Here is a 20,516-nt window from a genome sequence, read left to right on the forward strand (position 1 = left end):
TCCATCCACATCCCTGCAAAGGACATGATCTTGTTCTTTTTTGTGGCTGCGTAGTATTCCATAGTATATAGGTATCATATTTTCTTTATCCACTCTATCGCTGATGGGCGTTTAGGTTGATTCCATGTCTTTGCTATTGTGAATAGTGCTTCAATGAACATATGTGTGCATGTGACTTTATAATAGAATGACTTGTATTCTTTTGGGTATATACGCAGTAATGGGATTGCTGGATCAAATGGTTTAGCTGTCTTCAGACCTTTGAGGAATCATCACACTCTCTTCCACAATGGTTGAACTGATTTACACTCCCACTAACAGTGTATAAGCATTCCTTTTTCTCCACAACCTTCCCAGCATCTGTTACAAAATAGATTTTTGCATGTTTAACTCTCTTTCCATTGTTGCAGCACGTCTAACTTAATCACTTATTTGTAAAATACATTGCTGCATTTGATTTACTCATATTTTATCCAGCATTTTTGCATTTATGATAGCTCATAAATTATCTTGGCCTAGAAATTTTTGTACATTTGTCCTTAGGAAGTTCTAGCCTCATAAAAACAGTTGAAGAGTTCCTTGTTTCTAGAACATTTATATAATTCTTATTTTGTTTTTGTACTTTCCTCATAGGTTTATTTATTTTGTTTTTGTTTTTTATTTTTTTGAGATGGAGTCTCACTCTGTCGCCCAGGCTGGAGTGCAGTGGTGCGATCTCAGTTCACTATAACCTCTGCCTCCTGGGTTCAAGTGATTCTCCTGCCTCAGCCTCCCAAGTAGCTGAGATTTCAGGCACATAGCACCACGCTCGGCTAATTTTTGTATTTTTAGTAGAGATGGGGTTTCACCATGTTGGCCAGGATGGTCTCGATCTCTTGACCTCGTGATCTGCCTGCCTCAGCCTCCCAAAGTGCTGGGATTACAGGCGTGAGCCACCGCACCCAGCCATATAATTCTTATATCGTTGCTAAGGGTAGGTTATAAATATGACTCAAGGAAGAAATTTGTAGTGGGCTTGAAATATAAGATGAAACAATAGCTCATAAGAAACACAAGTATCCCTGAAACAGAGCCACCTGAATCCCGTCCATGAGTCCTCGCAGAGAGTGGGCCTGGCAGTGCGGTGAGAGCTTGCATCATGTGACCACTGCTCAGCATTGTGCTCAGCAAGGGCCAACCCCAGTGTGCCAGTGCAGGTCACAGAAGGCAGACCTGCAAGAGGAGCTGTGTGATCGAGGTGAGGGGCGCAGCTCTCTGTGCTCTAGCGCAGGGTTCCCAGCCCAAGGCTGTGATGGGCTCAGCAGGTCTCCGACCACCTCAGCGTATCGGCAGAACTGATGGCCGAATCCTTCTGGTGTGAGGTGCTGTAACTTTCTTTTTTTTGAGACAGAGTCTTGCTCTGTTGCCCAGGCTGGAGTGCAGTGGCGTGATCTCAGCTCACTGCAGGCTCCAGCTCCCGGGTTCACGCCATTCTCCTGCCCCTCAGCCTCCCGAGTAGCTGGGACTACAGGCACATGCCACCACACCTGGCTAATTTTTTTGTATTTTTAGTAGAGACGGGGTTTCACTGTGTTAGCCAGGATGTTAATCACGATCTCCTGACCGTTTGATCTGCCCGCCTCGGCCTCCCAAAGTGCTGGGATTACAGGCGTGAGCCACCGCGCCCGGCTGAGGTGCTGTAACTTTCATCAGATCATCCAGGGCCCAGGATCCACAGATTGTTACCTGCTGCTAATCTATGGAATTAACAGACTGCCTCAGGCATTCCATGAATCATTCCATGAATCTACAAGCCGAACTTGTAGATACTCCTGGCAGTGAGTTGCTATTAGATGACATACATTGGTGCTGTTTCTTAAATGTCAGTGTGCTGTGGTCTTGACAGAGCAGAGCTTGCACAAAGGGGTCAGATTTTAAGCTCGGACAAGACATTCATATTATAAGTAGAAATGTTATGGTCTCAACCTTCAGCCCATGATTTGAGCTACTTATTGTGGAGACTTAAAATAATGAGTTGTTCAGCTCTCATCTGATATTTGGCTCTTTGGATAGGGCAACCCTGGACATCTTTGACTACATCTACATAGATGCTTTTGGGAAAGGCAAGCAGCTGACAGTGAAAGAATGCGAGTACTTGATCGGCCAGCACGTGACTGCGGCACTGTATGGTGTGGTCAATGTCAAGAAGGTGTTACAGAGAATGGTGGGAAACCTGTTAAGCCTGGGGAAGCGGTAAGGTTTTCTTGGTTTTCTAGTACTTCTGCAGAGCACGTGTCTTTAGAAGCTTGAATTGTGTTTGAGATGTGCCAAGTGACTTTTCTTTGAGATCTTTGCAGTAGGCACTGACAAGTTCTCTTTGCGAGTACTGAAAGCATTCTTCAGTAACAAGAATATCTTAGACTGGGAAATATTATTTTTCAAGGGCAAGATCTTCTCGTATCCAAATGCTTTGCCGTCTTTTAATTTATACCTTCCTATCATTAGATAAGAAAACAAAAATATGAAACTGTCTTGTTTCTAAGTCCAAAGAAATTTGTCCTATAGGGAAAGTAGAAAGTTGTAGGCTGTATATTATAGTAATAGTTTTCTGTCTAATGACATGATTCTTTTTTTAATAGACTTTTTTAGAGCAGTTTTAGGCCAACTGCAAAACTGAGCAGAAGGTACAGAGAGTTCCCATATCCTCCATGCCCTACACATGCACAGCCTCCGTCACCATCAGCATCTGCACCAGAGCGGTGCATTTGTTGCAGCCAGTGAACCTGCATTGATACATCATTATCATCCTCATGGAAAAGTCCAGTTTCCATGAGGATTCACTCTCGGTGTCATATATTCTGTGTGTTTGCGCAAACACATAATGACATGTATCCCCCTTTATAGTATCACACAGAGTAGTTTCACTGGCCAAAAATATCCTCTCTGCACTGCCTACTCATAATTCTTTTTTTTTTTTGAGACAGCGTTTCGCTCTTGTTGCCCAGGCTGGAGTGCAATGGCGTGATCTCAGCTCACCGCAACCTCTGCCTCCTGGGTTCAAGCGATTCTCCTGCCTCAGCTTCCCGAGTAGCTGCGATTACAGGCATGTGCCACCAAGCTCGGCTAATTTTTGTATTTTTAGTAGAGACAGGGTTGCTCCATTTTGGTCAGGTGACCCGCCTGCCTTGGCCTCCCAAAGTGCTGGGATTACAGGCATGAGCCACTGTGCCTGGCCTTCAGAATTCATTTTTAATTATGTATAGTGTTATTGCTGTGATTGCTTAGTAAAAATGCTTCTGATTTTCATTTAGTACCCATCACCAAAGTAGGGTACAAGATTTATATTTATTGTATTTTTTTTTTTTTACTTAAGAGTATTGTATCTCTGTTGAACAGAGGAGAAATACCAGAATCAGAAAACGTTTGGGATTTGTGTCAATTCTATTTAAAACCTGGGCCTGGAAAAAGAGAGTCTTTGCTGAAAAAACAAGCAGGATAAGACAAAGATTGTTTTTCCTCTGCTAGGGAAGGCATCGACCAGTCATACCAGCTCCTGAGAGACTCACTGGATCTCTATCTGGCAATGTACCCGGACCAGGTGCAGCTTCTCCTCCTCCAGGCCAGGCTTTACTTCCACCTGGGCATCTGGCCAGAGAAGGTAATTATTTTACCTTGATGCTTTGCACTTGCCTTAGAAAGGGAAGTCCTAGATTGAAGGGTGCCCGTGACAAGCTTCTCTTTGTGTTAAAATGGGGAATAAACACAAATTTATTCAGTCTCCCAATCATAACCCATCAGTAGATTCTTTTTACCTCTCTTATTCTAAGGAAAATTGGTTCTATTGCCAGGAATTGCCTGTTCTCTTTGTGGTCAGCTCTTTACCCTAGAACCACAAAGTCTCTGTCCCCGCTACTCACCCATGGGGGCCCTAAGATCGTTTTCCCCGAGTCACCCTCACTCAGCAACGGAAAGCAAAGCTGTAAATGGTCAACCTCCAGCTGTACTGTTAACAACTACATTGGGCATGAATAAATACTCCTGTTTGACACAGGAAAATTGGATCTTAGATATGTTCAAGTCGAGCCACTGGAGTAGAGAAGGACTGTTTGGAAACCATTGAATTTTGACACTGCTTCACTTGAATTTTCTCCGTTTTTTACTGGCCCTCTTTGGGCAGCAGCATGCACTTTCAGAAGGCTGTGGTGGTGACCTTGCGAGCTGTGTGGATGCAGCACGTCGAGAGGCCCGCTGTGTATAACGGTGCAGGAGCCAGCCGCATATTCCCACCGTGCCTTGGCTCTTCTCTAGAAATATGTGAATAGTCCTTTTTGTTTGTTTAGAGCAGAATTTAATTCTGAGGTCTCACAAGCCATTAGCATAAACTCATCTCCCTGTGTCATTAGAGAGGGATAAATTCTTTCTTGAAAAAGTAAATATTCTAAGTGACTCTACATTGCTTAAATTTAAAGTCTCACTGATTCACAACTTCGAAGATCTAAAATAGTTCTAAGAAACGATGCTTCAGTAGGAAAACCCCAAGGCTCCTGTTTTAAGAAAAGATGTCAGCCGGGCATGGTGGCTCACGCCTGTAATCCCAGCACTTTGGGAGGTTGAAGCAGGTGGATCACTTGAGGTCAGGAGTTAGAGACCAGCCTGGCCAACGTAGTGAAATCCCATCTCTACTAAAAGTACAAAAATTAGCTGGATGTGGTGGTGGGCACCTGTAGTTCCAACTACTCAGGAGGCAAGAGAATTGCTTGAACCCAGGAGGCGGAGGTTGCAGTGAGCCGATACCATGCCACTGCACTCCAGCCAGGGCAACAGAGCAAGACTCTGTCTCAAAAAAAAAAAAAAAAAGAAAAGAAAAGATGTCATCTGTAGCCCACATAGCAAATGTCCTCCCAGAATATCTGTGTAATGTGGTAGAGGAATTATTGGAAAAGAAAACTCTCCACGAAAGTTACCAACTACTTGTCCAAGATGTAATCATTTATTTTCATTTTATTTATGTGTTTTATTTATTTATTTTTTTTTAAATAGAGACTGAGTTTCACCGTGTTGCCCAGGCTGGGCTCAAGCCCATCTTGGCCTCCCAAAGTGCTGGGATTACAGATGTATGCCACCACACCCTGCCTATTTATTTATTTGGGGTTTTTGTTTGTTTGTTTGTTTGAGATGGAGTCTTGCTCTGTTGCCCAGGCTGGAGTGCAGTGGCATGATCTCAGCTCACTGCAGCCTCTCCCTTCCAGGTTCAAGCAATTCCCCTGCCTCAGCCTACCAAGTAGCTAGGACTATAGGTACACCACCACGCCAGACTAATTTTTGTATTTTTTTTAGTAGAGACAGGGTTTCACCATGTTGGCCAGGCTGTTCTCGGACTCCTGACCTCAAGCTATCTGTGTTCCTCGGCCTCCCAAAGTATTGGGATTGCAGGTGTGAGGTACCACACCCAGCCCCTGCCTATTTATTTTTGATACCAGGATATATGTATACTTTTTGCTTTAGACTTGTTAAGGAGTTTTTACGAGATGCAGAGCAAAGCACGTTTCTTTTTTTCTTTTTCTTTTTTCTTTTTTTTTTTTTGAGACAGAGTCTCACTCTCTTGCCCAGGCTGGAATGCAGTGGCGCAATCTTGGCTCACTGCAACCTCTGCGTACCGGGTTCAAGTGATCTTCTTGCCTCAGCCTCCCAAGTGGCTGGGATTATCGGCACATGCCACCACACCTGGCTAATTTTTATATTTTTAGTAGAAACGGGGTTTCACCCTGTTGGCCAGTCTGATCTCGAACTCCTGACCTCAAGTGATCCGCCTGCCTCGGCCTCCCAAAGTGCTGGGATTACCTGCATGAGCCACCGTGCCCGGCCTGCAGTTTCTTTAAATGTAAATTTTGTAGTTAAATTTTGAGTCATTGGCGAAGTGATACTATTAACATCCCGTTTTAGGGGGAAATCTACAGAAGCTGAGGTGTCCTTACCTTCCAGACCGGACTCATTTCAGTACTTGGGCTTTGGAGACTTATTGGGCACTAACCTTGGTGTCCTCCCTAGTTCCAAAATTGCCACACGCAGAGCATTTTCCCTCATGACATTTGCTGCTGGGGTCCATCTCCTGGGTGACCCCTCATTCAGAGATTAGGGGAGAAAAGTGACTCATTCCCAGTGCACTCGTGACTGCCTACCCTTAATAAATGCATAATCCAGCTAGAGCCCCTGAGACAGCCAAGGAAAACTGTGGGACTCGCAGTGCAGAAGAATCCAGGGGGTGCCGAAGAAATCAGACAAGGTTCCTCTCCAGAGGAGGGGTTTGAGGTGTGACCTTGAAAAATGAAAAACAACTTCAGAGGGTAGAAAAGTAGGTGACTCCAGTCAGTGGGAACAACCTGCACGTGGCCCAGGGGTGGGAGGGTGTGGTGCCTGCACATGTCAGCCTAGCACGGATTTATATGCTGATGAGTGTGCAGTTTGAGGTGTATTTTTACATATGTGTGTATAATTGTTATGGCGTGTGAGACCAGTTTGTGAAAGGCTTTGACTTTATCAGATGAAAGGGAGACATTCCTGAGCTGGGAAGGCCTGAAGATGGCCTTGTTGTTAATTGAATTAAATCAGGAAGAGCTAAGAAACACAAGCCCTCTTGGTCACTGTCGCAGTAATCCAAGGTTATGATGGCTGTGACAGACAGAGAGAGGGGCAGGATGGTAAGATTTTAAGTCAGGAGTACTGACTGAATGCCTCCTTCCATCTTCTCAGCAGCCCTATAGGGTAGATACTATTTTTATTTTTGCCATGTTGCAAATAATGAAACAGAGGCAGTGAGAAGTTAAATAACTTAGCCAGGTCTTCTGCACATGCCGTGACAGCACCAGGAGTTCAGTGCCGGCAAGGTGATGCCTGAGCCCACCCCACGCGGCATCCCGTGGTACAATGGACCGGGGCCAGAGCACTTCTGAAGAAGCCAGCACACAGACACCTTCTCCTTCCTGCTGCCAGACCTACATCCTCATCATGATCCATAGTTCTCCTTTCCCTCTTTCTCTGCCTTTCAGTGGAAAAGGTATCCTTCCAATTTTCCAAGGCAAACACCTCTCTCTCCTATGAGAAGAAAAACAAAAAGTACTCCCTTTCTGCCCTGCAGGCATTTCCCTGGGTCGCCACCTTTCCTCCTCCCCCACAGCTGAAGCTCTTCGTCTGCCTCCCACTCACTCCCCAGAACATCAGGACCCGTTTCCATGCCTCCTCCACAGGCACTTTTCTTGCCCAGGAAGCCAGTGACCCTCTTTGGCTGAAACCATTCTCCTCGTTGATAAATGCAATAGATACTTTTTCTTTTTGTATCTTGCCCTGTCACTGCGGGCTACTGCCTTCTGGGAACACTCGGTTCCTTTTGCTCTGTTGTCTCTGGTTCTCAGGCTCTTGCCAGTTCCTCCCTTCAAGGCTGAAGGATGGTTTCTAGACGTCTTCTACCCTGCACCTGTGCCCTAGGACAGTTCCCCTCTTCTTGTGTCAGTTTCTGCCTGTCTCCTGAGGCTGCTGGAGCACTGGACCCTGGGCTCCAGACCAGCATATCCACACGCCTGATACACCCCTGCACGTGACTCTGTCTCCCAGACGGGTGAAAGTCGGTCCGCTGAGGCCAGCACTTCTGCAGCTTGAAGCAGCGCCCTGGCCTCCAGCTTGTCCTCCCTCTCTCCACTCTGAGCCCCTGTGAACCCGCTCTGTATACAGGCCCGAGGAATCTTAACAAAATATCAGTTAGGGCTGGGTGCGGTGGCTCACGCTTGTAATCCCAGCACTTCGGGAGGCCGAGGTGGGCGGATCACGAGGTCAGGAGATTGAGATCATCCTGGCTAACACAGTGAAACCCCGTCTCTACTAAAAATACAAAAAATTAGCCTGGTGCAGTGCCGGGCGCCTGTAGTCCCAGCTACTCGGAAGGCTGAGGCAGGAGAATGGCGTGAACCCAGGAGGCGGAGCTTGCAGTGAGCAGAGATCGGGCCACTGCACTCCAGCCTGGGCGACAGAGTCAGACTCCGTTTCAAGAAAAAAAAAAAAACAAACAAAAAAAACCCAAAAAAACAAAATATCAGTTAGGTCCCTTCACTGCTTAAACCACTCAGGGTGGCTCCCCTGTTGCCTTGAAGACCAGACTCGCTCTCCTCCGTGTGGCTTTTATGTTCTTGGTGGTCTGGCCCTGCTTGCCTGATGCTCCCTGCCTCCCGTGGAGCTCCTTGGTCCTCTGCAGCACCCACCACTTTGTGTTCCTGCGCTGTCTTGCTTCAGTCTTTTGCATGTGCTGCCTCTCTGCCCAGGGCCTCTGCTCATCCTCAACTCCATTGGCTGGCTTACTTCTGCCCAGCTGCCAGCTTAGACTTCTGCCTCCTCCGAAACCCCTTCCTTGGTTCCTGTGCGTGGCCAGGTCACGTTTTCCCGTCGTTCCTGTGCTTGCCCTTCCTAGAGCTTCATCCAGTCTCTGGTAACTGCTGCTCCGTCATCCGTCTCCATTAGAACATGTTCTTTAAGGACAAGGACCAGGTCTTGTTCCTAACTGTCGCCTTCCCCATGCTCTCAACACAATTCATGGCCCATGATAGGAACGCAAAAGTTTTTTTTAATGAATAATTAAGAAATGACTGCCAGGTGTGGTGGCTCACGCCTGTCATCCCAGCACTTGGGATGGCAGAGGCAGGTGGATCACTTGAGGCCAGGAGTTTGAGACCAACCTGAGCAACATGACAAAACCCAGTCTCTACCAAAATAAAATACAAAAAGTAGCTATGTGTGGTGGCACATGCCTGTAGTCCCAGCTACTCAGGAGGCTGAAGTGGGAGGATCGCCTGAGCCTGGGAGGTCAAGGCCAAGGCTGTACTCCAGCCTGGGTGACAGAGTGAGACCCTGTCTCAAAAAAAAAAAAGTGGCAGAACTTCATTAGATATGAATAAAGAAGATTCAAAGGGGATGTCCAGATTTTTCAACATGGGGGCAGTTTATGCCACTCTGAAAGTAGGTATTTGGAGAACAGGCTTGTTTTGGTAGTAGGAGAGTATTTTCTGTGGGGTATGTTGCATTCGTCCTAACCTGAAGCCATCAAGTGCAGATGCCCAGTAGCCTTTAGCAGGAGCTCCCAGCATTAGCATCTGGTAACTGAAGCCCCAGAAGTAGCGGATCCCACAGACAATGGATATCAAGAAAGCAGAGCCAAGAACTGCAGAGAGAACCTTAGAGGGAACCTGGAATTCAGGGACAGAGCAGGGGCCCGCAAACTACGGCTTGTGGGCCAGATTAACAAAGCCTGTTTTTGTGAATAAGTCGTGTTTGTTTACTTATTATCTGTAGCTTTTTTCAAGCTACAGTGGCAGAGTTGAGTAGTTAAATCAGGGACTGTGTGGCCCCCAAAGCCTGCTGTCACTTCTCCAGCCCTTTACAGAAAAAGTTTGCCAACCCCTAGGCTAGAGGGAGAAGAGCAATATAGGGAAATGCATCATGGGTAATAGACCCCAATCCAGGATCTCCGCCCCAGAAGTGGTGATCCTGTGGCTTTCTAGGCCTAGAGTATTTGGTGGGGACAGCATGGTGCCTGGGTCAGCACTGTCTGCAAATACGCCAGGCCCCGAGGTGCAGTGTCTTCGTTTCTGCCCTCTCCCTTCGCCCTCAGCCACACACCCAGCGAAAGTGGGGTTAATTATCCTTGACCTTATCTAGACTTCCTCTGTTCTCTGATGATACCAAGTTCTGACTGTTTTACTTATCTGGTGGGGAGGTGGCTGCTAGGAGAGAAGGGGAGCTGTGTGTGTGGAACACAGCGGAGGGGCAGAGAAAGCAGCTTGCTGGAACTCTGGCAGGCCACAAGGACAGCCATTATGCAGGCACTGTCAGAAGGCGCTTCCTGTTGAAGTAGAGGGTAAATGCAGCGAGTGTCCCAGAATTAAAAGTGCTCGGCTGGAAGTGGAGGCACAGGGGGATTGGCTGGCTGTTGATTCTTGTCAAAACTGGGTTTGGGGTACTTGGGATTATATCGTTTCGTCCATTTTTATGTGTTTGGAACTTTTTGTAGTAGTTAATTAAAAATGCTCCTACTCTTGCTAGGGTATATGACACTGGTTGAGACCAAGAGTTGATCTTCACACCCAGGGCCACAGCTTCACTCCACCTCTCCACCACCCTGTGACCCCGGGCCAGTCACTTCACTAAGTCTGAGTCCTCTTCTGGAAGTGGCAGTGATTAAAAGCTTTTTGTTTTTTTTTCCCACTTAATCCTCCCAATTTAAGGTCAAGAAATTACTGACCGTCAAATGGGAAGGATTAAGTGAAACAAAAAACGTGATGGCCTTAGCACAGTGACCAGCAGAGAATAGTGTTCAGTAAATGTTGAGGTCCAGCACGTCTCAGTCTGAAAGGCAAGATAACATGGTGCATAAAACTGGAGTGTTCACAATACTTTGACAGGCTCACAGTGCATCAGCAAATAGGACAGTGATTATTCATGATTTGATAAGCTGAGAAAGGAATTCAGAGGTAAAAACACCAGCTAGTCTGACAGGTCTGGGCCTAGAGTACAGGTTGCTTTATGCACTAAGTAGGCTGTAATCCAGGACTCAGTAAATTGGAAGGAGAACCTTGTCAGAAACACTATGCTAAGGGCTGTAAACATAATGGGTGTGAAATAATTGTATGTCTGTGTCTTTTTAAGCTTGGAGTTTTTTCCACAGAGGTACTGTGTGCAGTACAGGCGGTAATAGTGGAGTCAGACAGGCCTGCTACTCTTTGCTACTAGTTTAACCTCTCTGCATAGATGTAGTTTCTCCTGCTGCCTGCTGAATACGAAATACCATATGAGTTAAGACCACTGAAGTGACCAGCGGGATTTTAGAACTCTATTGATATACGTGGCTCCCTCCTTCTAGTATAGCTTCATAAACTCAACGAATGCATCCATTTGGTGCCCGCTTCGTGACTTTTCCATCTTTTCCAGCACTGAGGCAGTTGTGTCAAACATCCTCTTGGTCTCGATTAAGGCAATTTGGCATTTTTTCCCCTCTGAATGCATGAGTGGCAAGCGAAAATTGTTCCTGTGTGTTGGAAAAACATGGATTCTCCCATTTCCCACGCCAACCAAGCATGCTAGGTGCTGTTGGAGCCCGCCTTATCCAGAGTGCCCTAGGTGGTGGGCCCTCGCCTGCGTCCCCAGCGCTTACCCCAGCACACTGGTTTCCAAAGAACTCCTCAGGTGCACACGGGTTGAATTGGGGTGTCCTGGGCCAGCTGCCGGTGTTACAGTCGAGCCCAACCCTGGGCATATGCAGTGCCAATTTGGTGGCGGTCCATCAGAGAATGGCCCAGAGACCTGGACTGGGGCCATCAGGGCACAGCCACCCCTTGTGGTCTTTTGTTAGGTTACGTAGGTAGGTCTAAATCCCTCGCCGCAAAAAAGAAAAGGCCTAGCTGAAAATATTATCTTTTAGTCTTTCTGTCTTGTCTTGAAGGTGCTTGACATCCTCCAGCACATCCAAACCCTAGACCCGGGGCAGCACGGGGCGGTGGGCTACCTGGTGCAGCACACTCTAGAGCACATTGAGCGCAAAAAAGAGGAGGTGGGTGTGGAGGTGAAGCTGCGCTCCGATGAGAAGCACAGAGATGTCTGCTACTCCATCGGGCTCATTATGAAGCATAAGAGGTGAGTGCCCGGGATTGTCTGTCCTGTGGTGTCCCTTCCACAGGGGCTGCGGAGACACACACGCACCTGGTGAGCCCCCGGGGCACAGTGGAGGAGGAACTGACTGGATCACTTATCCCCCGAGTGTGCACCTTGGGGAAGACAGAACGCTGAACCTCTTTTTTTTTGTTTTTGAACCATGTCTTTGAGCTTTGTGTTTGTTCAAGCAGCAGCTTACTTTCCTGAGAGAGCTTCTGCTGTTTTTAGCGGCCTTTAGATGTTTGGCTCTTCTCTCTTTGGGAACATGGAAGTCACTTTGTAAGCCACAAGTTTTTTCTCTCATTTCCTCATTGTTCTTATGTCTTGTCACTTAATCTCAGGCTCTTCAAATCTGATAGGCACATAGTCTATTTACCAGGCAAAATTAAACTGTATCCAAAATGATTGGAGCAGTTTACATCCCACCAGTATGCTAGGAGCCTAGAGTTCTTATTCTCGCCTGGTGCTATTGCCAGACCTTTAAAAGTGTACTTACGTGAGAAATGGCAAATAGTGTTTCACTGTGGTTTTCATTTGTTTCCTGGGTTACTAAGCACGTTGAGGTTCTTTTCATATATTTACTGGCTACCCAAGTTCCAAGTTTCCTTTTATTAAGCACCTCTTCAAACATTTCGGGTTTTTTGTTTTTTTGGTTTTTTTTGGTTTTTTTTGTTTTTTTCTCCTTTGGAGGTGGAGTCTGGGTCTGTTGCCCAGGCTGGAGTGCAGTGGTGCGATCTCACCTCACCTGCAACCTCTGCCTCCTGGGTTCAAGCAATTCTCCTGCCTCAGCCTCCCAAGTAGCTGGGACTACAGGCACGCACCACCACGCCTGGCTAATTTTTTGTGTTTTAGTAAAGACAGGGTTTCACCATGTTGACCAGGCTCGTCACTAACTCCTGACTAAAGTGATCTGCCGTCTTGGCCTCCCAAAGTGCTAGGATTACAGGCATGAGCCATGGCACCCGGCCCATTTTGTGTATTTTTTTCAATTGAATTATTAGTCCTCCCTGTTGATACGTAGTTGTTGTTCTGTGTATCAGTCGCTACATGAGGATAAGTTGCAAATGTCTTTTCCCAGTTTTTGGCAGGTGGTTTTCATTCTTTATTGCATTTTTTTTTTTTTACTTTTAAATGGAAATTTGCAAAGATTTATAAGAGAGAAAGGACTGTAAGGAACCAGGTGGTGTTCCTGTCATCCAGCCTTAACAGCTTCCATACGGGGTGGATCTTACTCTCCCCTGCACCCTCCAGACCTACCTTTCTGGGTTAATTGACGTAAGTGCCAGATGCCATTTCACCTATAGCGATTTCAGTATGTACCTCTAAAAGGCAGGGGCGCTCTCTCCTTCTCTCTCGGTCTTTTAATATTTAACATCTTGTTATCACATCTAAAAAACCCCAGTTCCTTAACTTCATGCAGTATCTAGTGAGGGTTCCTATATCCCCAGTTGTCTCATACTTTTAAATGTTTGAATCAGGATTTGTTAGTCTCCTGGTTTTAGTGATGTCAAATTGGTTAGTCGTTTCCTTTACGGGCTGTATTTTTAGTGCCTTGTTTTAACAAATCTTCCCTATCCTGAGCATGAAGATACTTTCTGTTTTAGAAGTTCTGCATTTATCACCTGAGTCTTCATTGTACTGAGAATCGAATTTGGTGTGCTGTTGTTAGGCCAGGTCCCCATACCTTTTTCTTTTGGGTGACCAGTTGTCATCTAATCACTTTTTGTTGAAAAGTTTATTCTTCTCCAGATAAAGTGCTATGTTGATGATAATAAGTGTTTATAAAAGGGGTCAGGGCTGTCCTGAGAAAAGATTCATGTGGAGTAAAGCAGGTAACTGAGGATGTGAGCTGAGAGAAGCCACGTGGTCGTCTGTAGGTTGTTGCGCCCGGTCCACAGGGACTGACTGTGCCTCCTGTGTTAACTAGGTATGGCTATAACTGTGTGATCTACGGCTGGGACCCCACCTGCATGATGGGACACGAGTGGATCCGGAACATGAACGTCCACAGCCTACCGCACGGCCACCACCAGCCTTTCTATAACGTGCTGGTGGAGGACGGCTCCTGTCGATACGCAGCCCAAGGTAAGTGGCGGGTTCCGCTTGCACCAGTGGCCCCGTGGGCCTGTTTTCAGCATACGTCTGAGCCCTCGGGTAGGTACTGTGGGCGTGGGCCATCGGTGCCTTCAGAGGCGGCTGACGCCCCATGGCCAGCCTCCTTCGGGCCCACAGTCAGCTAAACGTGGCTGGGTCTGCACAGGTGCAGCCCTGGCGAGGGGTCAGTAGTCACTCCCGCCCTCCCCCAGGGCCTCCACTCCCACAGCCGGAACCCTATGCCAGCGCTGTTGCCAGCTCTCATCTGATTGGCCATTGTCGATGCCAGTCAAATTCCTGTAAGTCCTGCCTCCTGGACTCTGCTCTCGGCTCCTTCCATACAAGGAGGGAACCTGGTGAACACTTGGGGGGCCCCCTACTGACCCCTGGCCTCCCGAGGCTTTGGCTGCCGGTTGACGCCGGAGACGCCCTCGTGTGGCCACCTGTGGGGCGGCCCTGGGAACACCTGAGTGCCCGCAAGTGTGCGGTAAGTTTGGGTAGGCGTCTGGGCCACTGCCGCCCCGGCAGGTGCCAGCCCAGGGCAAGACTGAGGTGGAGACTGACGGAGCCTGTGGAAGCCGGTGAGAGACAAGAATGCCTTCAGTGTGCGTCTCCCTTCTCTTTGTTCCTGTTGAATTTAACCTCCACTTAATAGGATGAATTCATTGTAGTGTCTATCAAAGCATTCACATTGATTAATTAATAGTTCACATTTATTAATAAAAATGAACGTGAATGCTGACGTAGTGCCATTCTGTGACGGGCATCATTCTAATGTATATTAACTCCATTTGAGAAACATCATCATCTTCTAGATGAGGAAACTGAGGCACAGGAAAGCCATTGAAATTTTAACTTACAGAACACAATTTGAAGCCAGGCAGCTTAACAGAGAGCCTCCTCCTTATCCATCATGCTGTACCTGCTCGTGTCTGGCCTAAAACATGAGGTTTGACCTAACTCAATATTATGTTCTGATAAATCCAATAATCAAAATATGGGATGTATAAAAATCTCAGAAGTTTCTAAAAGGCTGGAAATTGCCAGGTGAGGTTGCTCACACCTGGCTCACACCTGTAATTCCAGCACTTTGGGAGGGTGAGGCAGGATTATTGCTTGAGCTCAGGAGTTTGAGACCAGATTGGGCAACACAGCAAGACCCCATATCTGCAAAAAATTGAAAAATTAGCCAGGCAGAGTCATGTGCACCTGTGTTCCCAGCTACAACACAACGAGACCCCATCTCTACACAAAAATTAAGAATTAGGCAGAATAGTGTACACCTGTGGTCCCAGCTATTCAGGAAGTTGGGTTAGGAGGATCACTCGGGCCTGGGAAGTGAGGGCCGCAGTGTGCTATAATCATTGTGTTGCTGCACTCCAGTCTGGGCGACAGAGTGAGATCTCATCTCAAAAAGGCCGGAAAATAATGATTATTGTCAATTCATCAGAAACTGAAAGGATCCCCTGGAACGGCAGCATCAAGAGAAATGTTTGTTGAGACTACAGGTTGCTTGCCCTGCCTCAGTGTGATGGGGACGGTGTAAGGGGTTTATATGCTCCCTGTGGCAGATGGAGGCACCAACGGGGATATTATTAAACTTTTGAAGCTGTGTTGAATATAAACAATCTCTAAAAATCAACACATGATTTGGAAATTATTGACTGATTCCCTGGGCCATTGATACTAGCACAAGTCACCTGGTAAGTGCTTGATACCCTACAACATACGGTGTTCACAAGAATAAAGGAGCATTTTCTTTTCAACAACACTGTGGGCCAGTGTCTATGGCTATACCACAGGGCATCATTATCCACTGTTTAGGGATGATCTTAAGTATTTGGTTTTAGGGGTTGTGATTTGTTCACTTCAGAAGTTGATCTCTTATCATATCTAGGTGAACATGCAATGTAAGGTTTAGTCATAAAATTGTCATTACTGAAAAAATATCTGGTTGTCAGTTTTATCATCTCTTAAATTGAGATAGAACTAAATGATTATGGGTAATGTTAGCAGATTGCCTTCTGGAATTTAAAATGTAGAGACTTAGAAAATTCTTAGAACTTCCAAGCTGTTTCTACACTATGCTAGTTCCCGTCTTCTCCTGGCAGTTCCATCAGCACTCCGTCAGCAAGCGTTTCCTGAGGGACTCTGAGTCCTCGGCTGAGGGGCGGGTGCCCCCCAACATGTCTGATATGTGGCTGTCTGCAGGGTCCTCCCTCTCCAGGGGACTCTCCTCTAGGCCCTCATCTCTTTCCCCCTTGGGGTGTCTGTGGATATGCTGGTGACTTCCAAAGCCGTGTTTCCGTCCTGAGCTCTTCTCTGAGCTCTGTGCCCACCTCTGTGACAGCCCCCATGTGTGCTTGGAGGTCTCTCGGGGGTCTTCTCTCCACTGTTCTTACCCCCGACTCACTGAACCCATTGTTGTAACTCGATTATCTCTGCAAAGAAAGAAAAAGCATGAACGCTTTGTGCTGCCCCCATATCCCCGCTGCTCCTGCCTGCCCATCTTACTGTGCCTGCCCATCTCACTGTGCCTGCCCATCTCACTGAGTGACACCACATGGGGGCTGGGTCTCGCTCATCTCCCCTCGCCCTCGCCACACATCTGTCTACACACCCACGGCTGTCTCCTCATGTGTCTCGCATTTCCATTCCGGTGGTCTCTGCTTGCCTACTTCCTAACTGGCACCTGCCTCCAGGCCTGTCCTCAACCAAGCATTTTCCTTAGCAACAGCAAGAGGATCTTCCTAGCGTGTCCCCGGCCACTTGCTGCTTGAATTGACTGACCGTTAGGAGTTTCTCATCGGCAGGCAGTCCGGAATGCTTTACCAGGCCCTAGGGATCTGGCCTTCCCCTTACAGCCCCAGCACGGTTCCCACCCCCAGCATACTCCCGGCCCACTTCCGCTCATCTTCCTTGAAGTCATCATTCTTGCTCGCACGACTTCACACAGTTGGCTGCCCCTGACTGATAGGTTTCCCTGCCTCACCTGCTGGTTTCCTGTCACTTCCTTCCAGAAGCTCTTCTCACCCCTGCCCCTTCCCTGCCCCTTGAGGTCAGGTCATTTGTTCCCACTCTGCACTTCGTGACACCCTGTCCTTCCCTGTCTTTCACATCCGCTGTTTCCTATTGAATGCTCTGCCCCCCTCGCCCAGTGTGAGCTTGGGGAGCTCGGTGAATGTGAAGTTCCTGCTTGCCCACGATGTGTCCCAGCTCCCATGCCACACCCCTCGGAGAGGCTCGCATTCAGCTGGGGGAGGGAATCCATCCCGGAGAGAGACAGCAGTAAACAGACACACAGCTGTGAGATGAGGGGAAAGTGTGTCATGAATGAGAGGCTTTTTTATATATATATATAGGAAGTTTGGATGAAGAGCATTTTCAAACACGTGGAACAGTTAAAAGAATACATCAGATACCCCCGTTTACCCTCCAGTCGATTCAACAGTGAATGATTCCCATATTTGCTTTATCTATAGAGACTTGACTTTTTTCCTGCACCATTTGAAAGAATATTGCAGACATGACCTAAATACTGAATTATGTCTAAGTATAAGAAGATTCCTCTGCATAACCGCAATTACAGTATCATACCTAACAAATAATTATTTTATAATATCTAATAGTTTTCAAATTTCTCAATTGTCACAAAATAACCTTATGCCTATTTTTTGCTGGTTTTTTAAAATCAGGATCCAACCAGATTTCATTCGCTGCATTTGGTTGTTTTTTTCTCTTTAGTCTGTCTTATTAAAGACAGTTCCTCATTCTTCATCTTTTTTCCCCTTCTTCATATGACTTTGACTTTTTGAAGAATCCAGTGCAGTGGTGCAAACCTGAGTCACTGCAGCCTTAACCTCCTGGGCTCAAGTGATCCTCCCACCTCAGCCTCCCAAGTAGCTGGGACTACAGGCATGTGCCACCACACCTGGCTATTTTTTGTGTTTTTGTGGAAACGGGGTTCACCATGTGGCCCAGGCTGGTCTCAAACTCCTGGATTCAAGCATTCTGCCCACTTCGGCCTCTTAAAGTGTTGAGATTACAGGTGTGAGCCACTGTGCCTGGCCATTGTCTTGTAAATTGTATAACATTTTGGATTTCTCTCATTGGTTCCTTAACTGTATGATGTCTGCCAGCTGGAAGTGAAGTCTGAGTCCTGATTAGATGAGGATAAGAATTCTTGGGGAGGATACTTCACATCCCTCGCCGCGTGCTTCCCACTGGGTCTCATCAGGAGCCCTGTGTGAGTGATGCTGAGTTCCGTCACTTGGCTAAGATAGTAACTCACTATTTCAATGAAGAAATCCACGTGGGCACTCTGTGGCGTCCTGTGAAGATCCTGTTCCCCACTGACCTTGAACATTGTGGTTCTAGCACTTTTTGAATAACCTTGCCTAAATCTTTATATGAGAATTGCCAAGTGGTTATTTTGCCACCACTGTTGTTCTCTCTACTTCAATGAACAAGAGCTTTCTTCTTCCTCCCTGCCTCTCCCTTCCCTCTCCCTATCTCTCTTCCCCTGCCCTTGTCTCTGCCATAGATTCCTGGATTTTTATTTATTCAATGTGTTATAATCATGTGGGACAATTTTATGCTCACATTTGCCCATTTTTAGCCAGTGAAAGGCCAAATTTTAAAAACACATTAAATATGTTTTTGAACATTTCTGGATTAATGTGTTTTTATGAAATATATTTTTAAAAAATTTTTCTTGATCTAAATTTTCAGCCATTGACTCCAGTGATCCTATTAGCCCAGGTAGAACCCATTCATAATGCTTTTCTAATTACTAGCTCTGCACAGAAAGGTGAAGAGTGAATTAGAAATCACATACATATATGACATCTTCAAATAGTTTTAGTTTGTACAATGAAGAGGATTCTTCCCCCAGTGTGTTCACCTAAATCCCTAATGGGATGTCCGGCATCTTGCATGTGTGTGATGTTGTGTTCCCACTAGGGGGCGCGCTTTGATACTTTGATGGCCCTGGGTGGGAGAATGCCGCTCCTGTCCCGCCTCCTTCCGGGCTTCTCAGAGGCTCCGAGCCGAGGTCAGCTGCCGTATTGGAAGGCCAGGAATTCAACTACCCGAGTCTAGGTCAGCAGCTGTATTGGAAAGCCAGCAATTCAGCTACCATGTGAAAATCTCGTTCTTAAGTTTTGTCTGTATGATAAAGCACCTCGTATGATGCTTGGTACATGGCCTGTCCTCGACAAACGTTGGTTCCCTTTTCCATAACTTATTTGATACTTCCAAACTCAGCTTTCCACCCAGACAGGCCTCCCTGCCCGACACACACACACACACACACACACACACACACACACACACACACACACGGTCCATGGCCAGCTGTACCTGCTGGCAAGTGTGGTGAGGTGAATGGGGATCACCTGCATGGGGGCGGGGTTGTGTTAAGAGGCACAAATATGTCAGAGGATGCTTTGGCCCTGGCTTTCAAATTGTAAAAATCTCAAGCACGCATTCTCTTCCAGCCTCGCAGTTCCACCTCGATTCCTCCACACGTGTACAAGGAGGCCTGTGGCCCCCTCGTTAAAATAGCAAGACAGTTGTCACTCATAAGAACTCTTCTAGTAGCCTGGGGTCTATGCAGACTGGAATGAATACTAAGCTGCAATTGAATAAGCCAGTTGCGGGCGAGTGCTTAGAATACGTTTTGTGTAAGTATTCTAAGTATAAAGCACATAAAGCAATACCAAATTTTAAGTATACTTCGGGTATCTAGCTGCATATGTATGTGCTCATAGGAGGACTGAAAAGACACACTCACACCAATGGTGCTTTTCTCTTGGAGAGGAGGACCGGATCAGGACAGGACAGGTGCCCACACAGGACTTGGGTGCTGTTTCCATAGTATTTATTCATATATTTTGGGGTAGCTGAAAATTTAAAATAAGCAGACAGATTTTTCTGAAAACTTGAAGAGAATCCAGGAAGATTCCTCAAGATTTTTCAGAACTTTTCATTGGTGCCTGGTTCATGTTTTACTCAATTAAGTTTTGTGTTACTTAGATTTATCATTTTTCTTAAAAGTAAACTTTGTGAAAATCTTCTTAGTGGATTGGCATTTATTTTTCTTTCATAATACGTAGGCGCCAACTTCATTATGTTGTTACTTTTTTCCTGTTCTGCTTCTTAGCAAGCTAGGAGCCCCGGCCAGTAAATGCACCAAATCCAGTCCTTCTTTCTCTCTAACAGCCAGGAGTGGGGCTGGGAGCGCCCTCGTGGACTGTCATTTACCTGTCGCCTGGTTTCCCACTGTCCCTGCCTGGACTTTGCGTGTACCTCGTTCTGGGCCCATGTTCAGAATTCTGTGCGGTAGCTGTTGGGTCACGTTGCCCTGGCAGATCTGTGGATGATAGCCTGAGTTTCCCCTTCCTTCCTCCTCCCAACAGAAGCTGAATGTTACTAACACCAGGCTGTTCCTCTATAATACGTAGAAAGGAAAATGTGGAGGAGAAGGGAACAATGCTGAAACACTTCCAGGGCTGCGGCTCTGGAGCAGGGCTTCTCAGCCCAGCACTAGTAACATTTTGGTCAAGATAGCCATTTGTGGGGAGCCGTCCTATGCGTTGTAGGGTACTTAGCAGCATCCCTGGCCTCCACCCACTACAAGCTGGCAGCAGCTCTCAATTACAACAACCAAAAATGTCTGCAGACCTTACCAGATGTCCCTTTGGTAGCAAAAGAGCCCCCAGATGAGAACTATTGCTCCAGACGAACTGGCAACA

The 20,516-nt window shown here is 46.8% G+C and overlaps 1 protein-coding gene across 4 annotated transcripts in view; it reads left to right on the forward strand.

The window, feature by feature from the left end:
• Positions 1 to 20,516, forward strand: part of FBXO21 (F-box protein 21) — a 49,836-nt gene that overhangs the window by 22,790 nt on the left and 6,530 nt on the right. The window contains exons 8-12 of one of the 4 annotated variants that reach the window (XM_030938935.1): positions 2,053 to 2,232; positions 3,505 to 3,637; positions 11,438 to 11,649; positions 13,595 to 13,752; positions 13,974 to 14,906. In XM_030938935.1, the coding sequence (XP_030794795.1) occupies positions 2,053 to 2,232; positions 3,505 to 3,637; positions 11,438 to 11,649; positions 13,595 to 13,752; positions 13,974 to 14,413 (1,123 nt within the window). In that variant the 3' untranslated portion in view covers positions 14,414 to 14,906. Of the gene's footprint in view, positions 1 to 2,052; positions 2,233 to 3,504; positions 3,638 to 11,437; positions 11,650 to 13,594; positions 13,753 to 13,973; positions 14,907 to 20,516 lie in introns of those variants that run through there. The other 3 variants (XM_030938936.1, XM_030938937.1, XM_030938938.1) reach the window with 3 other exon arrangements.

The sequence above is a fragment of the Rhinopithecus roxellana genome, chromosome 10 (genome assembly GCF_007565055.1).
Source record: "Rhinopithecus roxellana isolate Shanxi Qingling chromosome 10, ASM756505v1, whole genome shotgun sequence".
In the NCBI taxonomy this organism is placed as follows: domain Eukaryota; kingdom Metazoa; phylum Chordata; class Mammalia; order Primates; family Cercopithecidae; genus Rhinopithecus; species Rhinopithecus roxellana.